This window comes from Paramisgurnus dabryanus, chromosome 23 (assembly GCF_030506205.2).
Source record: "Paramisgurnus dabryanus chromosome 23, PD_genome_1.1, whole genome shotgun sequence".
In the NCBI taxonomy this organism is placed as follows: domain Eukaryota; kingdom Metazoa; phylum Chordata; class Actinopteri; order Cypriniformes; family Cobitidae; genus Paramisgurnus; species Paramisgurnus dabryanus.
Window position 1 is genome coordinate 2030473 of NC_133359.1, and position 17060 is coordinate 2047532.

The following is a 17060-nucleotide window of genomic DNA, read 5'->3' on the forward strand; positions in this document are numbered from 1 at the left end:
TATTGCACATTGCTTGATTTATAAAGAAAATCATTACTACACATTACATACTACATACACAAATATCAACATGTCTCTACAAAGTCTTAACTTTTTATTTTTTGATTCAAAAGCCAGCATTCTTTATAGATTTTTAATAATGGCTATACAGTATATATTTAGTCTTATCCCAGGTCCATTAAGAAAGGAAAAGCCGTCAATCAATATCACAATATCACATTATGTGTTATTGTAAAATGTTTTGGGTAAATTGGTGTTTATTTAGAAAATATTACATGAAAAATACTTAAAAATTATTGTTGGCAAGGCGGAGCACTCCTAACCTGAGCTACAGGTTGCGTTAACAAAGGTTTGTGAGTTTGATCACATGAATGTGCCTTGAGGCCTATACATTGTCACTGTAAGTCTGCCAAAAGCATAAATGTAATGTCATGGGAACTATAGTTTTTGGGTTAGTTAGGCATTTCCCAAAAAAATGTTTCAGGGACATTAAAAAGTTAAACATTATTGCATTATTGTTGAAATACTTTAGTCTCATACTCGCTCAGAAATAAGGGACAAAAGTTGTCACTGGGGCAGTACCTTTTCAAAAAGATATCTTTTGTACATAAAAAATATATATTGGTACCTCAAAGGTAGACTAAATATCTGTATAGTACATGTTATAGTGGTTCTCAAACTGGGGCCAGTGGCCCTCTGGGGGGCACGAGATGGTGCCGGGGGGCCCAATTTTATGACATTTGATAAAATATATTATCATGAGTTCTGTGTAATTAAACCTCAGAAAAATAAGTCTACTATCCAACAGCACTACAATGTATAGTTTATTAACTCAAATTTTAAGTTGTTAGTATGTAGCCTAATACATTTTCTTTGGGGGGACCTAGAGGGATGCACCGGGGGGCAGGATCTTTTTTAAAGGTACCGTCCCAGTGACAACTTTTGTACATTTTTTCTAACAAAGTGTTGTAAAGAAAAATCTCTGTAATGACACTCAGATTTAGTTTATTTGATACGTGTTTTATTTACATTTGTTGAAAAAGCAACAAAACAGCACTCTTCAAATGTGTGTTTATAACGAACTTGAAATATTTCTGCTTTTCTGTAAAATGGCGCTTAGTTGTATGAATGTAAATGTGCTGATGTGCTGAATGTGTGCAATTCCATCAGCAACAGTCATGAAAACTGAGCACATGGCGACATCTGCTGGTCATTATGAAAAATAATTCCCAAATATTATTTTTTTATGAAAATCCTGAACATTTTGCTCTTGAATTTGTTGCCAACTTTATAATATAAAACTCTAAATGTTTCATTCATACGCAAACTGTCTTCCGTTATTCTTTCCTTTATGTATAAAAAATACCAGATTGTTGCTTTATAATTTTTTTTTTTTTTTAAGTCTGATTTAAAGTTAATGCTATACTTCTCTTCGATGTTTATTTCAATTTTTATCTCAATGCTATTGTGCCATATTTAAGATATTAATATTTTTCCTGTTTACCTGCTTTTATACTGTACACTTGTCAACATTTAATCAAAACCTTTCATAAAAGTTGTCTTTGTGTTTTGAACAATGCAAGGCAAGGCAAGGCAAGGCAAGTTTATTTGTATAGCACATTTCATACACAGAGGTCATTCAAAGTGCTTTACATAGAAATGAGAAAACAATGTTTTAAACAGTTAAAAATAACAATAAAAACAAGAGAAATACAAAATAAATAAAGTAGTGCAAATAAAATATAGTGCAATCTGGTCGGACGCAGCATAGTGCTCATTCACTAAATGCATAGCTAAACAGATGTGTTTTGAGTCTGTTGGAGCACATCTGATCTGATGCCTGTTTTCGTCTTAGGACAACTATGAATAACTTTTTTGAACAACTTTAAATGTTGACTATAGTGTATTATGCAAATATAGGATATAGATTATGAAAAAAATCGTTCATTTGAAAAAAAAAAAACAGGTTTGCAGCTCTAAAAATTTTAATTTTGCAGTAACTTAAGTTAAATCTACTTAAGATTGCCAGACAGGAATTTTTATTTTTTGTTCACTGAACATAAAATGTGTCATTCCAGCAATATATTTGTTTAGATTAACAAAACATTTCCTCTTCTACTAATGCTCGGATAACAATATGAGAAACTTTAATCCACATGTCTTATTATTTTTACATAGTTTTATAAAACTTAAGAAACTCTGCAATCTTTGCCTCTTAAAAAAAGACCACCTTTTAAAGCAAAAGTAACATCAAGTAAAGGAAAGGTTTCAGCTTTACACAGAGACCTCAACACACACAAGTCTCAATAATGATGACAGTAATGAAATCTCATGAAGTGAAAAGACAAAAATAATAAACATTTATAACAAAAACAACTGCAGTAGTATACATAAAGACACAAACAACACTCATATAACAGTAGCAGTTCATTTATGCATGCTGCAATGCATGAAGGGTAAACATTTTAAATCCAGATATTTAAATAAGTTAAAATAAATTGATTCAACTCAAAATGTCTTGTTGCATGAGAGAAATCATGCAATTCATGTATTAAACTAAAACACTTGAGTAATAAATGACATTTTTCAGGGTTTAGGTTAAGTGTACTTATTTATTTGGGTTAAAGCAAAATAAAGGGGTAAACTGTGATTCTGATGCAGTTTAGTCTTTTAGACATTATTAAAATATATTAACAGTTTGCACCACATTTATAAAATGTATTTCTGTCAATTGATCCACAATATTTCCTAGATTATTTACAGTTTCGTGACTCCCCAGGAATTTTTTAGTTAAGGCATTGATCATGTGAAGTTTTCTGTGATATTTTTAGGAAATGTTTGATATCATGTTTATTTTTAATCAATAAATTAGATTCCAAATATGCCAAAAAAACGTAATTAGTTTTTAACTACTAAACATAGGACCCATACGGTGAACGTGATTTCACCAAGTAAGATGTGATTCTGGATCAACACCATTGTTGGTCCTGGATCAACATTTTCATGAACCCATCAGATTGCACGATTACGATTAGTGTGCATGTTAGATTTAGGTTTAGAATTGGGTTAGGGGCTTTTAAGAAATACTCCTCAAACTATTATTTCACACTTATTTGAGGGTTTAAAATGGTTAGGGTTTGAGTTAAGGGTAGGTTGGGGTATCGTTGATCCAGGATCACATCTTACTTGGTGAAATCACGGTGACCGTTTAGATACATACAGTTTATACATCTTGTAATTGTGACATGTTAATAAATCTGTTGACATTAAGTATTGTAACAATGGCCATTAAACGCTATTGGTTTGGTCTTCACAAATGGAAATACATAAATATGATTTATCTTTTGTTAAGAAATATTAAATGATTGATTTTCCAAATGGCTGCCTCTGTGAAGCTTTTATAAGTTTGTTTTCCCAGTTGGGTGCTTCAGAAGTGCTTTGCAAAACTGATCGTTCAACCAAAATTATGCAAGTCTCGATGATTATTTCAGCATCTTACAATCTCGTTCAAAATGTTCCTTATTCAGCTTTTGCTGAATAAGCTATATTTTATTTGGAAGATTTTTAAATGACTTTGGTTTGACATTATAGTACATGCAGTGTCAAAATGTATCTTTACTAAAGTGTGTTTCTCTTCAATAGATTTTGGTTTCAAAACTTCAGAAAACACACAGGTATAAAAATATACTATAAATACTACTATATATATATATATATATATACTATAAATACTACTGTAAATAATATACATTTAATTCTCAGAAAATTTTTTATAGTAAAAATATATATTTATAATGTGCTGTCAACAAACTGTGAGCATTTTTTCACTCTTTTATATTACTTATTATTGAAATGTTTTTACAGTTCATAGAGGCCAGTCGACAGGTTGGCAAACAGGAGTGTCCCATCCAACTTAACTCATTTTATTGCAAAAGTGTTTTGAGGAAATACTCAGGACCCAGAGTTGAGAAATCTTCCAGACATAAATTTCGGCATGGAATGAAATCTTCCCCAGAGGAAGGAGATTTCAGGGTGTGTTGCAACAAAATGCCATCCGCATGAAGGATCAAGGTGAAGTCCTCTCCTCTGGACAAACTCCAGAGAGCTCAGAGCCGTCATGAGATAATGGGTGCTGGGCAGGAACAGGGCGACTGGCCGGACTTCTGGAGGGCTGGAGCTCTCCCAAAAAACTGAAGTACAGGCTTGATTTTAACATGTACAGTATGTACAGTGACCTTAGAAAGCATTTGAACACAAGCCATGTTTAAAAATATAGTAATATTATTGCCGTTTGGGGTTTTATTGGAGCTATAAAATATTGAAGAGTTATCAAACGCTTCTACTTCATGTTGTTCTGCAAACTATATTTGTTTTTGGAAATCTCTGTTTGTTATTAAGGTTAAATTAATTAGAAATAATCATAGATGTTGGGCTATAAATTAATGTGGACTGCAAACTCAAATCATATGATTTGGCAAATCTATTAAGTTTATTCTAACCTTTATTGTAAGAAATTTGGCAAATTGTGAGCTCAGTACGACGTTGTTGAGATCTTATCTGAAGCTCTCAGATTAAAAAGAAGTAAAACATTTAAAAAACTCTCCTTGGTGATTATACTTTGATAGTTTATAATAATTTGCTTTTTGGGTATAACAGAGGATGATGTCATACATATTTATCAGCAAATGTTACACACATTTAGATAATGATCTTAATGCACATTTCTTAGCCTTACCTTGTTACTGTGCACGTGCATCTTTGGTCAAATAGAAACATAAAACTAAACTCGGATTAAAACTCGGATGGTGTGGATAAGCACACATGGGTGAATGATAAATGATATGTGTTTGTTTTATTTGTTATATATTTTAGCTTTAAGACTACGTGTACTCTCTCTCTCTCTCTCTCTCTCTCTCTCTCTCTCTCTCTCTCTCTCTCTCTCTCTCTCTCTCTCTCTCTCTCTCTCTCTCTCTCTCTCTCTCTCTCTCTCTCTCTCTCTCTCTCTCTCTCTCTTTTATATAAAAGCACTTTGCAATTCTCCAAAAATCAATTTTGTTTCATTTTGCAGATGGACAGAAAGATTTGATTATGAACATCTGTCAGTGTTTCTAAAGCCTTATGGGGGAACCAGACTGTAATACTTCATGACATCATTATTAAAATTATGAGTTCAATAATAGGTATTAAAAACAAGTCAAATGTCTTCACACCATGCATAGATCTTATAAAGAACAGGTTTGTTTCATCACAAAAAAACAACACATTTTGAATAAAGAAAATCTGTTTTAAAGATTTTGTTTAATAACAACTACAACTGATGTTCAATAATAACTGTATTTAAAGAAATATTTAATATTTTTATATTTAATTTCCATTTGACTGGATTTATCTCTTTTTTTAATTTATAAACTACATTGTATTATGCTGTTTTATATCGCATTGCAGTTGTATTTATTAATTCAAGCTTCACAGTCTGTGTACATCATCTGCATTGCAGTTTTATTATAATTTTAGCTTTACAGTCGTTAATGTGCATTGCAATACTGAATTATGATTATTTTACCCTGTTCATAACATCTGCACTGCACACTTGAATTGCATTATTCTTTTAAACTTACGCGCAACACCTGCTTTGCATAATAATAATGTTCACAACATCTGCACTGCAAAATTGAATTGCATTATTCTTTTAATCTTACATTATGTGCACGTGCAACACCTGCATTGCATTATAATTATTTAATCATGTTTGTTTGCAACATATTCAGTGCAATATTGCATTTAATCCTGCAGTCTTTTTTGTGTAATAGCATTAAATATTAACTGTATTTCTCAGCGATGTCCTTTCCAAACATTTAAAGCATTTCTCGCAGTACAGTACAGGATGTGTGCGCAGGTTAGGGGGCGTCCTGCGCCCGCAGAAGCGCATCGCTCTTTGATTGGCTGAGCGCTGAGGTGTGTCTGGGGGTGTGTGCGAGCGTGCAAGATCATCTGTCCGTCATGACGCAGTTTCCGGACGGCGCGTGAGGACGAGCGCAGCAGTTTGACAGCGGCGGAGCGGCGAGACGGACTGCACGCAGACGCGATGTTTATAAATGTGATATAAATGCGGTCTGTTCGCGTTGACAGCTCCGCGAGCAGCATACTGACGCTCCGGGACGCGATGTTTGACGCGCGATGACTTGTGCGAGTTAAGGTGAGAGATGAATGTAAGAGTCTGATGTTTGTTTGTGTTTGTAAGTTTGATCTGATCACGGGCCCGATAAGACACAACATTCACTCATTGTTATATCATTTTATAAACTGGATTAACTGCTTGTAATGGAAATTGCATTGGTTATAATTGAAACTGTAATGTTTTCTTGGTTCTCAACTAGTTATGTGTTTAGATTTATAGGATTTACTGGTTATAATGGGAATTGCATTGGTTTTAGTGGAACCATAATGTTCATTTGGTTCTTCAATAATAATGTTTTGGGTTATGTTGGATTTACTGGTTATAATGAGTATTGCATTGGTTTTAATGGGAACCATAATGTTCTCTTGGTACTTCACTAATAATGTGTTGGGTTATGTTGGATTTACTGGTTTTGATGGGAGTTGCATTGATTTAAATAGGAATCTTAAATGTCTCTTTGCTCTCCACTAGTAATGTGTTGAGATGTATTAGATTTACTGGTTATAATGGGAATTGCATTGGTTTTAATGGGAACCATAATGTTCTCTTATGGTTCTCTGTTGGGTACTGTTGGATTTACTGGTTATAATGAGAATGGCACTGGTTTTAATGGGAACCATAATGTTCTCTTTTGGTTCTCAACTATGTGTTGGGTTTTGTTGGATTTACTGGTTATAATGGGAGTTGCATTGGTTTTAATAGGAACCATAATGTTATTTTTGGGTTCTCTGCTTATAATGTATTGTGATTAATTGCATTTACTGGTTTTAAATGGGAGTTGCATTGGTTTAATTAGAAATCGTATTAATGTTCTCTTGGTTCTCCACTAGCAATGTGTTGAGATTTATTGCATTTACTGGTTATAATGGGAGTTGCATTGGTTGTAATAGAAACTATAATGGTCTCTGTGTGTGGGGGTCTACTAGTTGGGTTCTTTTGGTTGGATGTTATTGGCTGGGTGGGAGTCAATAAAATATTTTTTTAGATTTATAATAAACCAATCGAACAATAAAATATTTTTAAATATTTTTATGGTTTAATACGCAGTTTGAAGGCATGCATGTAATCACAGATCTCCTAAACCACTAACAAATCTGTGTCTGATCATAGCAGGTGTTAATGCGCTTACACCTGTCTGAGTCCCAACACATTGAACTTTTGGGTTGGATAATAACACAGATTCGTTTTTTCTGAGTTATATAGAAACACAAGAGCTAATGTGTCTGAATTATGTGCAAAATAATGTTACTAGATGAATCTGGGATATCATCTGATATGATCACTGTAGAGCCACAGTACTTTTCTGGATCATTGAGGATTGAGGAGATAATAATGTGATTTAATGTTGATCATCTTTTGCTGTATCAGCTGTGCTGAGCGTGTGTTGTGTTTGGCAGCGCTTCATCTGTTGTTTACAAGAGCGTCTCAGCGTCCCGCAGGTTTCCACTAATCTGCTTTTACTGTCTGATCTGTGTTGAATTTGACATACTTTCTTCAGCTGCTTGATACTTGTGTATATACTGTATATCCATATATGAAGAGTTCAGATGCAAAAGCCACTAAACGCCACCTCTGTCAAAAACTAGATAATGATATTGACCGAATGCTCTCGGCATGTATTATACATCAAATAATTGCGCTATAAATTAGGGCTGTCAAACGATTCATTGAGATTATTCGCATACAAAATAAAAGTTTGTGTTTGCATGTGTTTACTGTGTGTAATTATTATCTATTTATAAATACACAAATATTCATGTATATATTTAAGAAACAATTAAAACATTTTTTAATATTTTACGATATGTAAATAAAACATATAAAAATAGCATTTTGCTTAAATTTAAACATGCATTGTGAACACACACATATATTATGCAAACACAAACTTTTATTTTGTATGCGATTAATCACGATTAATTGTTTGACAGCTCTACTGTAAATCCACTTATTCCCTGCCTCATGCCATTCAGAAAAAACGGTTTGTTGCCAAAATCCGTTAAAGGCCACGTTGGTATTTCAGCAAAATCCTCTAAGTTTACAGAAGAAGAGTTGGATGAACGACAGCATCCATCTTTTTTACTGAAAAGGAGATTTTCCGAATATATTAGGATATAAGCCTTTTTTATTTACCTATATTCAGAAAGGACAGTGAGGAGAGACTTTTTAAAGTGGGGATTTTTGCCAAAAAGCTTGCATGCACTTAGAGGCTTTTGCAGCGAAAGTCACATTTGTACACCAAAAGTGTACAAATGACTAACTGTGCATTCAGACCGCCACCGGCCAGAGCGTCATAGTGGCCGGAAGTCATTCATTTTCAATGAGAGCCGGCGGCGAGCTCCGGCGAGCAGCGGCTTACACCGTGAGCGTCGAGGAGAGTTGAAATCAGCTCAACTTTATGGTAATGAGATATGAAGCGGTTCGGCGGCAACCAATCGGAAGGCGGAAATGTTCACCAGCAACCAATCGGAAGGCGGAAACCTCCGCCTGAGAGGAGTTCAGAGAATGCATTTGAGCATCAGAGCGTCCACTACAACTTTTCTTTAGCGTCGTTGTCAGGGCAGCCAGGGCTTTTATTGACGCTCTCGCCGGTGGCAGTCTGAATGCACAGTAAAGTGACATTTGTGAAAACAAGGCATTTAAATTACTCACTAATAACCTTTTCATTGCCATTAAAGAGAAATGACTGAACCTAGACATAACAGCCTGATGCTTATTTACAAGAAAACATGTCAGACTTATCGACTCCTTGCAGATTTCATGAATGACTGACAACATTAGATTATGATATTAAATCATATGATAAAGTGAAGTTTTGACCCGAGGATTGTGAATCTTCAGGCTGTTTTTACAGAGAAACCTGTGTAAACGGCAGATACAGATGTATGCAGAGATGTATGCAGAGGAGTCTCTGTAATATGACACACATCCAGCAGTACCTGAATCAGAGCCATGAGATGAAGGAATGTGGATGAGTTTTCCAAACTGTGTTGTTTTACAAATGACCATCATACTCGCTGCAGGTTAGCAGTTTCTTCTTAAGTTGAATTGAAAGTTTTTCTCACCTCTGAATGTTGCATAATCCTATACAGTACCTGCTGTGAGGGTCTTTGAGTTCATGTTGTGCTTTCATTCTTCTGTTGATTTTCTGCATTTAATGGGAATTGCATTGGTATAAATGGAAACTGTAATGGTTTCTTTTGGTTCTGTTCTGTTCTGGTTCTTAATGGTTTTTAATGGGAATTTGCATTGGTTTTAATGGAAACCAAAATGGATACAATGTTATTTGGTGGATGAAAACCAATCAAACATTTTTAATAGGGATGCACCGATACCACTTTTTTGGAATACGAGTATGAGTACGAGTACTTGCATTTCAGTACTTGCCGATACCGAGTACTTGATTTAAATTTACAGGTAACAGCTTTAGTCATATAATTTAACAAAAAAACAAGGGACTAGTTTTCCAGTTTGTTGTAAACTCTGCCTCTTTGGACAACACAAGAGGCATAAACCCCTTACATGCCGCTCAAACATGGACATTTCTCAGACCGTGGTATCGATGCCTGGTATCGGGGGACTTTTAACGAGTACGAGTACTTTAGAAAATGTGGTTTCGAGGCCGATACCAGTATCGGTATCGGTGCATCCCTAATTTTTAAGTCATATTGGATAACCCAACACACATAGGGACGTTTCCCGGACAGGAATTAGACTAGTCCAAGATTAAAATCAATGTAAGAGCTGTCCAAACTGAAAACAACCTTCACTGACATATCTTAAAGTACATCAGTGCGCTTTCATTTGCCTAAAAATGCACACAAGTAATGTTTTTAGTAAGGTATGTTTGTTAAAACTAGTTATATTTAATAATTAAACCAAGGTCTAGTCCTGTCTTAAGCTAATCCCTGTCCAGCAAACCACCCCCTAATAAATAAATATTGTAATGGCTTAATTGGGATGCACTGGTATAAAGTATCTGTGCCGATACCGATATTTAGTTACTTTGAATGACATCTGCCGATACCGATAGTTTTGCATTTTACTCGTACATTTTACGGCATCCAATTCAAAATAATCACACAGCATGTTTTTAAACAATCGGTTGATGTGCAATAGTTGGGAAAAATGCGTTTATATGCCGAAACCGATTATAGGCCGATCGGTGCATCTGTAATTTTAATGGTAAACAGCTGATGGTTCATAATGGTATTGTAATGGACCTGTACAATGATGTGGGACTTTGTGAAAGATTTATGTAGGGCTGTGGCGATACATCACGTTTCCCAATGAAAAAAAAGATATTAAAAATATCTGTCTGAAATCGATTCTGAATCGCAAGGCTCAGATTCTGTATTACATGCACAGCTTGTGCGTGCACTACGGCTCTATAACTTGCATTTAAAAAAGCAACATTTCTACACAATTTGAAGATTTTATTAAAATTAATTAATTAATTAATCGCCCAGCCCTATATTTAGGTGTTTTTGTGAAAAATATATTTCTGCAATTAAAATCCTAAATAATTTAGTCACCATTTTGCAGAATGTTCATTTTTATTTAAACATTCCTGACAGTGTTTCCCATGGCCATTCAGTACTTCATTATTTGTATATATATATTTTTTTAAAATATTTAAAGATCAGAACTGACATTGGGGTATTACTCATTGTTTTTAAGTTTCCATATTAGATTATGTTTGTCTGTCTGTTCTAGAATCATTACCAGAAATTCCCTCACATGCTAGAACATGTTGTGCTACCGTTGCCTGTCTCTCTGAAATGTTTACTAGCTTTTAAAGAATAAAAGAGTCTCTCTGTCTCTCTCTCTCTTTCTCTCTCCTGTTAGAGAATGAGGAATGTTTTCTGTTTATTTTTCTCAAACAGGACTTTCAGGTTTAGCTGAGCAGTTTTCTGTTCTGCACACCTGTCTTTTTGTCCTTCTAAAATCTAACTATCAACATGTATGTTATACCTTAACACAATATCGATCCTGTAACTAGGGTTACTATGGTATCACCACAGTACCCAAACCTCAAAATACCAGTAATGCTGGATTTGTTGTCTTTTTTTAGGTTAGTACACTGTAGATTAAATTAATCGCGATTAATCGTTTGCAGAATAAAAGTTTTTTGTGTGTGCACTGTGTATAATAAGCGTGCGTGTGTATTTATATGTACATAATTATTATACACAGTATACACGCATATATGATGTAAATAAAAACTTTTATTTTGCAAACGATTAGTCGCGATTAATCGTTTTGCAGCCTTAGTTGCATTGCTGCTTACTGCAGTACAGTAAGCTACTGTAGTCTTACTGTAAGTTGAATCTGAGATGATAGACAGTACTGAACTTATCTGGGTTAATCTATCTGATGTGTCAAGACTGATTGTAAGACAATGATCATGAAGACGTGAGAGAGAAATGAGCTGTTGAACACAATGTAGTCCTGATTTCTTCATCTAGTAGCTCACAATCCAGATGTCTTGTTTTGCTTTGTTGTCAACCCTGTGAGTTGATTTAATGATGAAAGGGTTTAAGTCTGATACTGATAAAATGTACCTTTAATGTACTGGCAAGTCACTTTAAATAAACACGTAAATGCGTGAATGTAATCTGAATCTTGGATGAAATCACTTCCCTGCAGTTTTGACTTGTTGATTTTATATTGTGTACATCTTTAATTTCTCACACTGATGTTAACATGAGAAGTGTGTCAACTCTGTCACTTTGTTTTGGTGTCTGGTTTTGTTGTCAACCCACCCATCCCAGCCCATGACCGAGGTCAAACCATGTTGTGCATTGCAACCAGAAACGAGACACGTCAAATCTTAGCAACCAAGCACTGCTGGGTGATAAGTACTTTTCCGTGTATGTGACTCATTCGGCAGTCATCACTCAGTTTTTGCTGATATATAAGTGATAAGTGATGATAAAGGGTTGGAGAAATATCTGACACAGTGTGTGTGTGTGTATGTATGTTTGTATGTCTGTCTTGCCTAATAATTCAGTTTTAATCTGCTCTATTAATAATACTGCAGGCAAAGGTTGTTATTGATTCACTAAGTTTGTCCTTGGCCGTGCCAGACCCTGTACCTAAACCAATGGCTAATCCGCTCTGCTTATGACTATTAGATGAATACACTATTATAACACTTTAAAAGTAGGAAGGTGTTAGAATATAATATAGAAATGTGGATATGGCTTTGTAACTGGAATAGATACAGAAGTGATATCACAGCCAGGAGACGGCTACCAGGGTTTCTGTTTTGGAAATGCCCTGGCGTAATGCCTGCAGGGTCTGTGGCCAGCAGCCGTCCTCTCTTTGATGACCTCATGCCCGTGCCAGGTCAATAGACGGGGAACAGTGCGTCCCAGCCGGACGTGCAGCGTGGTGTATGCATGTGGTGAAGCTGATCACAGGCGTGTAGCGGTGCACGTTGAACTAGCTGCATTACATCCAAGACCTTTATTTGTCATAAGTCTTACATTATCATGGAAAGTCAACATATTTATTTACCCACTTTGACTGGACTTCCCATTTGAGGGTTGGTATCCGGTGGTTGTGTGTGTTATGAGTGTATCTCCAGAAATCACAGTTTGTGTATTACGATTACGATTATTTTCTTTATCGATTAATCGGGCGATTATTGTTATTATTCGATTAACCGATTAATCGGTTAAAAACATAAATATTTACTCAATTAGATTTTCTCTTATTATAGCACTAAATTAGGGTATTCATGTGTAGAAGTGAACTTTTAAAAGTACCAAAGCTACACACAACTACAGAGTTTTACTAATATAATCTTTTTTACTTTTTTAAATAGCAATACATCTTTAAGTTTTATATATATTATATATATATATATTATTATTATTTATTATTATTATTATTATTATTATTATTATATACAATTAATTATGCTGTCAGTTTATATTTTGATAAATATGTTTTTGCACTTGCACTTATTGGCACCTTTGTGGTCTTGCTGGCGATATTTTTTGTTTTACAGGCAACTGTTTAATGACACATAAAGTCTTGAATCTTAAATGTCAAAATAATAATAAACTAAACGTATTGAGTTTACAGGGATGTGCTGGTAAATACATTTATCCACAGATTTGTGTCCACGCTTTCCGACGGTGTTGACGTTACAGACCAACTAATCAATAATAAAATTAGTTGACATTCATTGATAATCGATTATTTTTTTTATGTATATTTTGGTCACACAGTGGCACAGTAATGTCCCTCAATCATGTTTAACATGCGATGTCCTCTGAACTCAGGTTTTCTTTTATAAGTCTACACGGTTATCTAAAATTGCCATAAAGTACTTGCAATTATTTAATACCATCATTGTACTAGTAGTGCCACAGGGTGTTTTTATTAGTGGACATGCTGATGTCATGTTTAAAGTCATGTGATCATCATATAAGCCCATATGTTATAGTAAAGCAGCATAGAATGAAAAACCCTTATATGACTTCAAAATAGGCCTGTAGTGATACTTCACAGATGTGCATTTGTCTTTTCAGTGTCCACAATAAAGCTTAAGATCCTCATGACCTCGCTTTACTCTCAGTGTTTGTCTTTGTGTCACTGATGTGACGTAGATGTTCAATTCAGGGATATTTTGGGGAAAGTTAAAAAATCTATTGCTGAAAAAGATACAATTTGGAGCGATGGCAGACAACACAAAGCTTTTTTGCATGGCTGCTATATTAGAAAAACGCTTATTTGTTACACTTTTGTTAAACACTGCAACGCTGAGTCGTATGTGTGAACAGTTTGTTGGTTGAATGTATGCAGCTGAAATGTCAAGGAATTGACCTATATTTTTTAACTTTTTAAAGTCATTCAGTTATTGCATACCATTGCAATTTTCATATAGCGTATGACTATTTGCGTTTAAGAAATTACTTCACGCTCTAGATTACTCGCGGGATTTAAATTTGTGTCATGCTAATTTTTGTGGCGTACACTCCAAATTCAAAGCATCGAGATCCTCGCTCTAGATTGCTTGCGGGATTTAACTTTGTGTCATGCAAATTTTTGGGACGTACACTAAAAATGTGAAGCATCGAGTTCCTCGCTCTAGATTTCTCGTGGGATTGCACTTCGTGTCATGCAAATTTTGGGGGCATTAACTACAAATGCGAAGGATTGCGTTCCTCGCTCCAGAATGCTCTTGGGATTTATCTTCGTGTCATGCAAATGTTCGGGGCGTACACTACAAATGTGAAGCATCGCGTTCCACACTCTAGATTAATCGCAGGATTTAACTTCGTGTCATGCAAATATTTCCAACTTTTGCAAAGACGTGTTTAAGGTGAATAGCCGCAAATTGTTGAATTCGAGTTTGCATCGCGTTCCCCGATCTAGATTACTTGCGGGATTTAACTTCGTGTCATGCAAATGTTTGGGGCGTACACTTCAAATGCAAATTCAACAATTTGCGCAAGTAGATTACATAAAAGTCAATGGAAAGACGTGAATGACACAAAGTTGCATAGGGCGTTGCAAATTATACACATTGGGCCGTGTGATTGTCGTGAAAACGTGCTATTTGCGCAAATCGAAAATATTCAACTCAAGCGATATATTTACATTCAATTCTGCGAGTAATCTAGAATGAGGACCGCAAAGCTTTGTGTTTGGTGTGTACGCAGCATAAGACTTTTGCACAGTACTACATATTTGCTCCCTCTCATGTTGTTTCAGTCCTGTTAAGTTTTTCAGTCTTTAACATCTTCATGTTATTCTTCTCTTTTTGTGTTCAGGCTGATGTGTGATATGCGCTCTGTTCCTGTCCGCCAGTATGGTAGACATGGAAAGACACTACAATCCCCCATCACCGCTGGATGACTCTGTGTTGGACAGCCCTTTGTGCAGAGACTTTATCGGTGGTATGGAAGATCTTCAGGATATCTCTCAAGCCATCGATGAGGATGCGCTCAGCACCATCGAGATGACAGAGAATCAGTCATCGGGTCTCGGATCGGGTTCAGAGAGTTCCACTGCGTTAGGTACGAAGCACACACCCAGAATGCTATACAGACCTGCTGGAATGTGACCTTTTCGTGGAAAAACACGTTTTTAGTCATGTTACAAGAATTAAGAACAGGTTTCACCAAATGTAAATGCTACCTGAGGCGCTCGGTATTGAACGAGAGAAACAAAACTTTGAATGTCTATATTTAAACTTGAGGAAAGAGGGTTTTAGAATATTAAAGACACAAAAAATGAAGAGATTATTAATTTGAATGTAAAACACCTAGGATGAAGGATTAAATGACATCACGGAAAGATTTTTGAGACATTGGGCGATTATAGCACAGAACTGGATTTGTGATAAATGTTTGTGATAAACAGATTTCTGGAAGCTGAGTTGAACTCAAGAGCTTTTCAGGAAAATTAAGATAATTTTATTGGGCTGTAAATGTATAAATGTAAAAAAAATCTTTATAATTGTTTACATTTATATATAATATAAAACATTTATATATTTCAACATTATATATAATATAAAATATTAAAATCTAAATCAATATATTTATGTAAATGTTTCTTAAATATGTGTGTATTGATATGTCTTATGAGTGTATTTTAATATTTTTTTATATTATATATAAATGTTGAAAATGTAAAAAAACCTTTATGTATATTTTTTTACATTTATATATAATATAAAAAATATTAAAATCTAAATCCATATATTTATACATGTAAATGTTTCTTAAATACATGCATGTGTGTGTATTTATATAGTCTTATGTGTGTATCTTCAGAAATCAAAGTTTGTGCAGCCAAGTTATGAAATAATCACTTCTGCCTGAGCAATAAAACATGTTTTTTGTTTAAACTGGGTCAAAGACACTTTTCTGAAGTGTTTTATAATGGAGGGCTGAAACTAACAATTATTTTCATTATCGATTAATCGGGCAATTATTATTATTATTATTTTCCGATTAATCGACTAATCGGATAAAACCTTAATATAAACTAAATTCAATTTTCTCTTATTTTAGCTAAATAAGACACTAAATGAGGGTATTCACATGTGAAGTTTAGTAATGTAATCTTTTTTATTTTTTTATTTTAAGCCTTCCAGGAAAATAAAGATAATTTTATTAGGGCTGCCAAAAGGTTAATCACGAATAATCACATGCAAAATAAAAGTTTGTATTTGCATAATATATTTGTGTTTGTAATTATTATGTATATATAAGAACACATAAATGTATAAATGTAAAATAATCTTTATTTATGTATCATTTTTTACATTTATATATAATATAAAAATATTAAAATCTAAATCAATATATTAATACATGTAAATGTTTCTTAAATACATACATGCATGTGTGTGTATTCATAATATGTGTTTCCCATACATAGGCTCTACTTGGGCGCTGCGCCCAGGTAAATTGCGACCCGCCCAGGAAAAAAAAAATCCCTTTACGAATTTCTGTATTTTCTGAACTCGACTGGATGACCCGTGTTTTGTTGAGAGAGAGAAAGGTTGAGAGAGAGAGAGAAAGAGAGAGGTGGGGGTCGGGTGACCGTGAAGATGATGTACGCGTCATAAACTCATCATCCAGCGCGGCAAACTGAATCAACTGCAGCACATACGGAGCAGCCAGGGAACTACACTGTGACCAAAATGGTTGCATATGCTTATGTGCATATGTGTTTATAGCATCCAAGTTGGCTTCATTTTGCGTGCAAGCACGTTGTGTCTCTCCGGTTGAGTGTCCGTTCACGTGCTCTCTGTTTCTCAATGAATTTGGGTGCGACGCGAAGCAAGCTCAGTGTCACATTGTATCCTTTCATGTTTCTGAACTTGAGCAGAGTTTTACCATTAGAGGTCTTT

At 34.7% G+C, this 17060-nt stretch overlaps 1 protein-coding gene across 2 annotated transcripts in view; it reads left to right on the forward strand.

Annotated features, from left to right (window-relative positions):
• The first annotated feature begins 6010 nt into the window (after positions 1-6010).
• pparab (peroxisome proliferator-activated receptor alpha b) overlaps positions 6011-17060 on the forward strand; it is a 29283-nt gene continuing 18233 nt past the window's right edge. The window contains exons 1-3 of one of the 2 annotated variants that reach the window (XM_073813335.1): positions 6011-6196; positions 9020-9201; positions 14968-15213. In XM_073813335.1, the coding sequence (XP_073669436.1) occupies positions 15006-15213 (208 nt within the window). In that variant the 5' untranslated portion in view covers positions 6011-6196; positions 9020-9201; positions 14968-15005. The remainder of the gene's footprint in view (positions 6197-9019; positions 9202-14967; positions 15214-17060) is intronic. The other variant, XM_065277383.1, reaches the window with a different exon arrangement.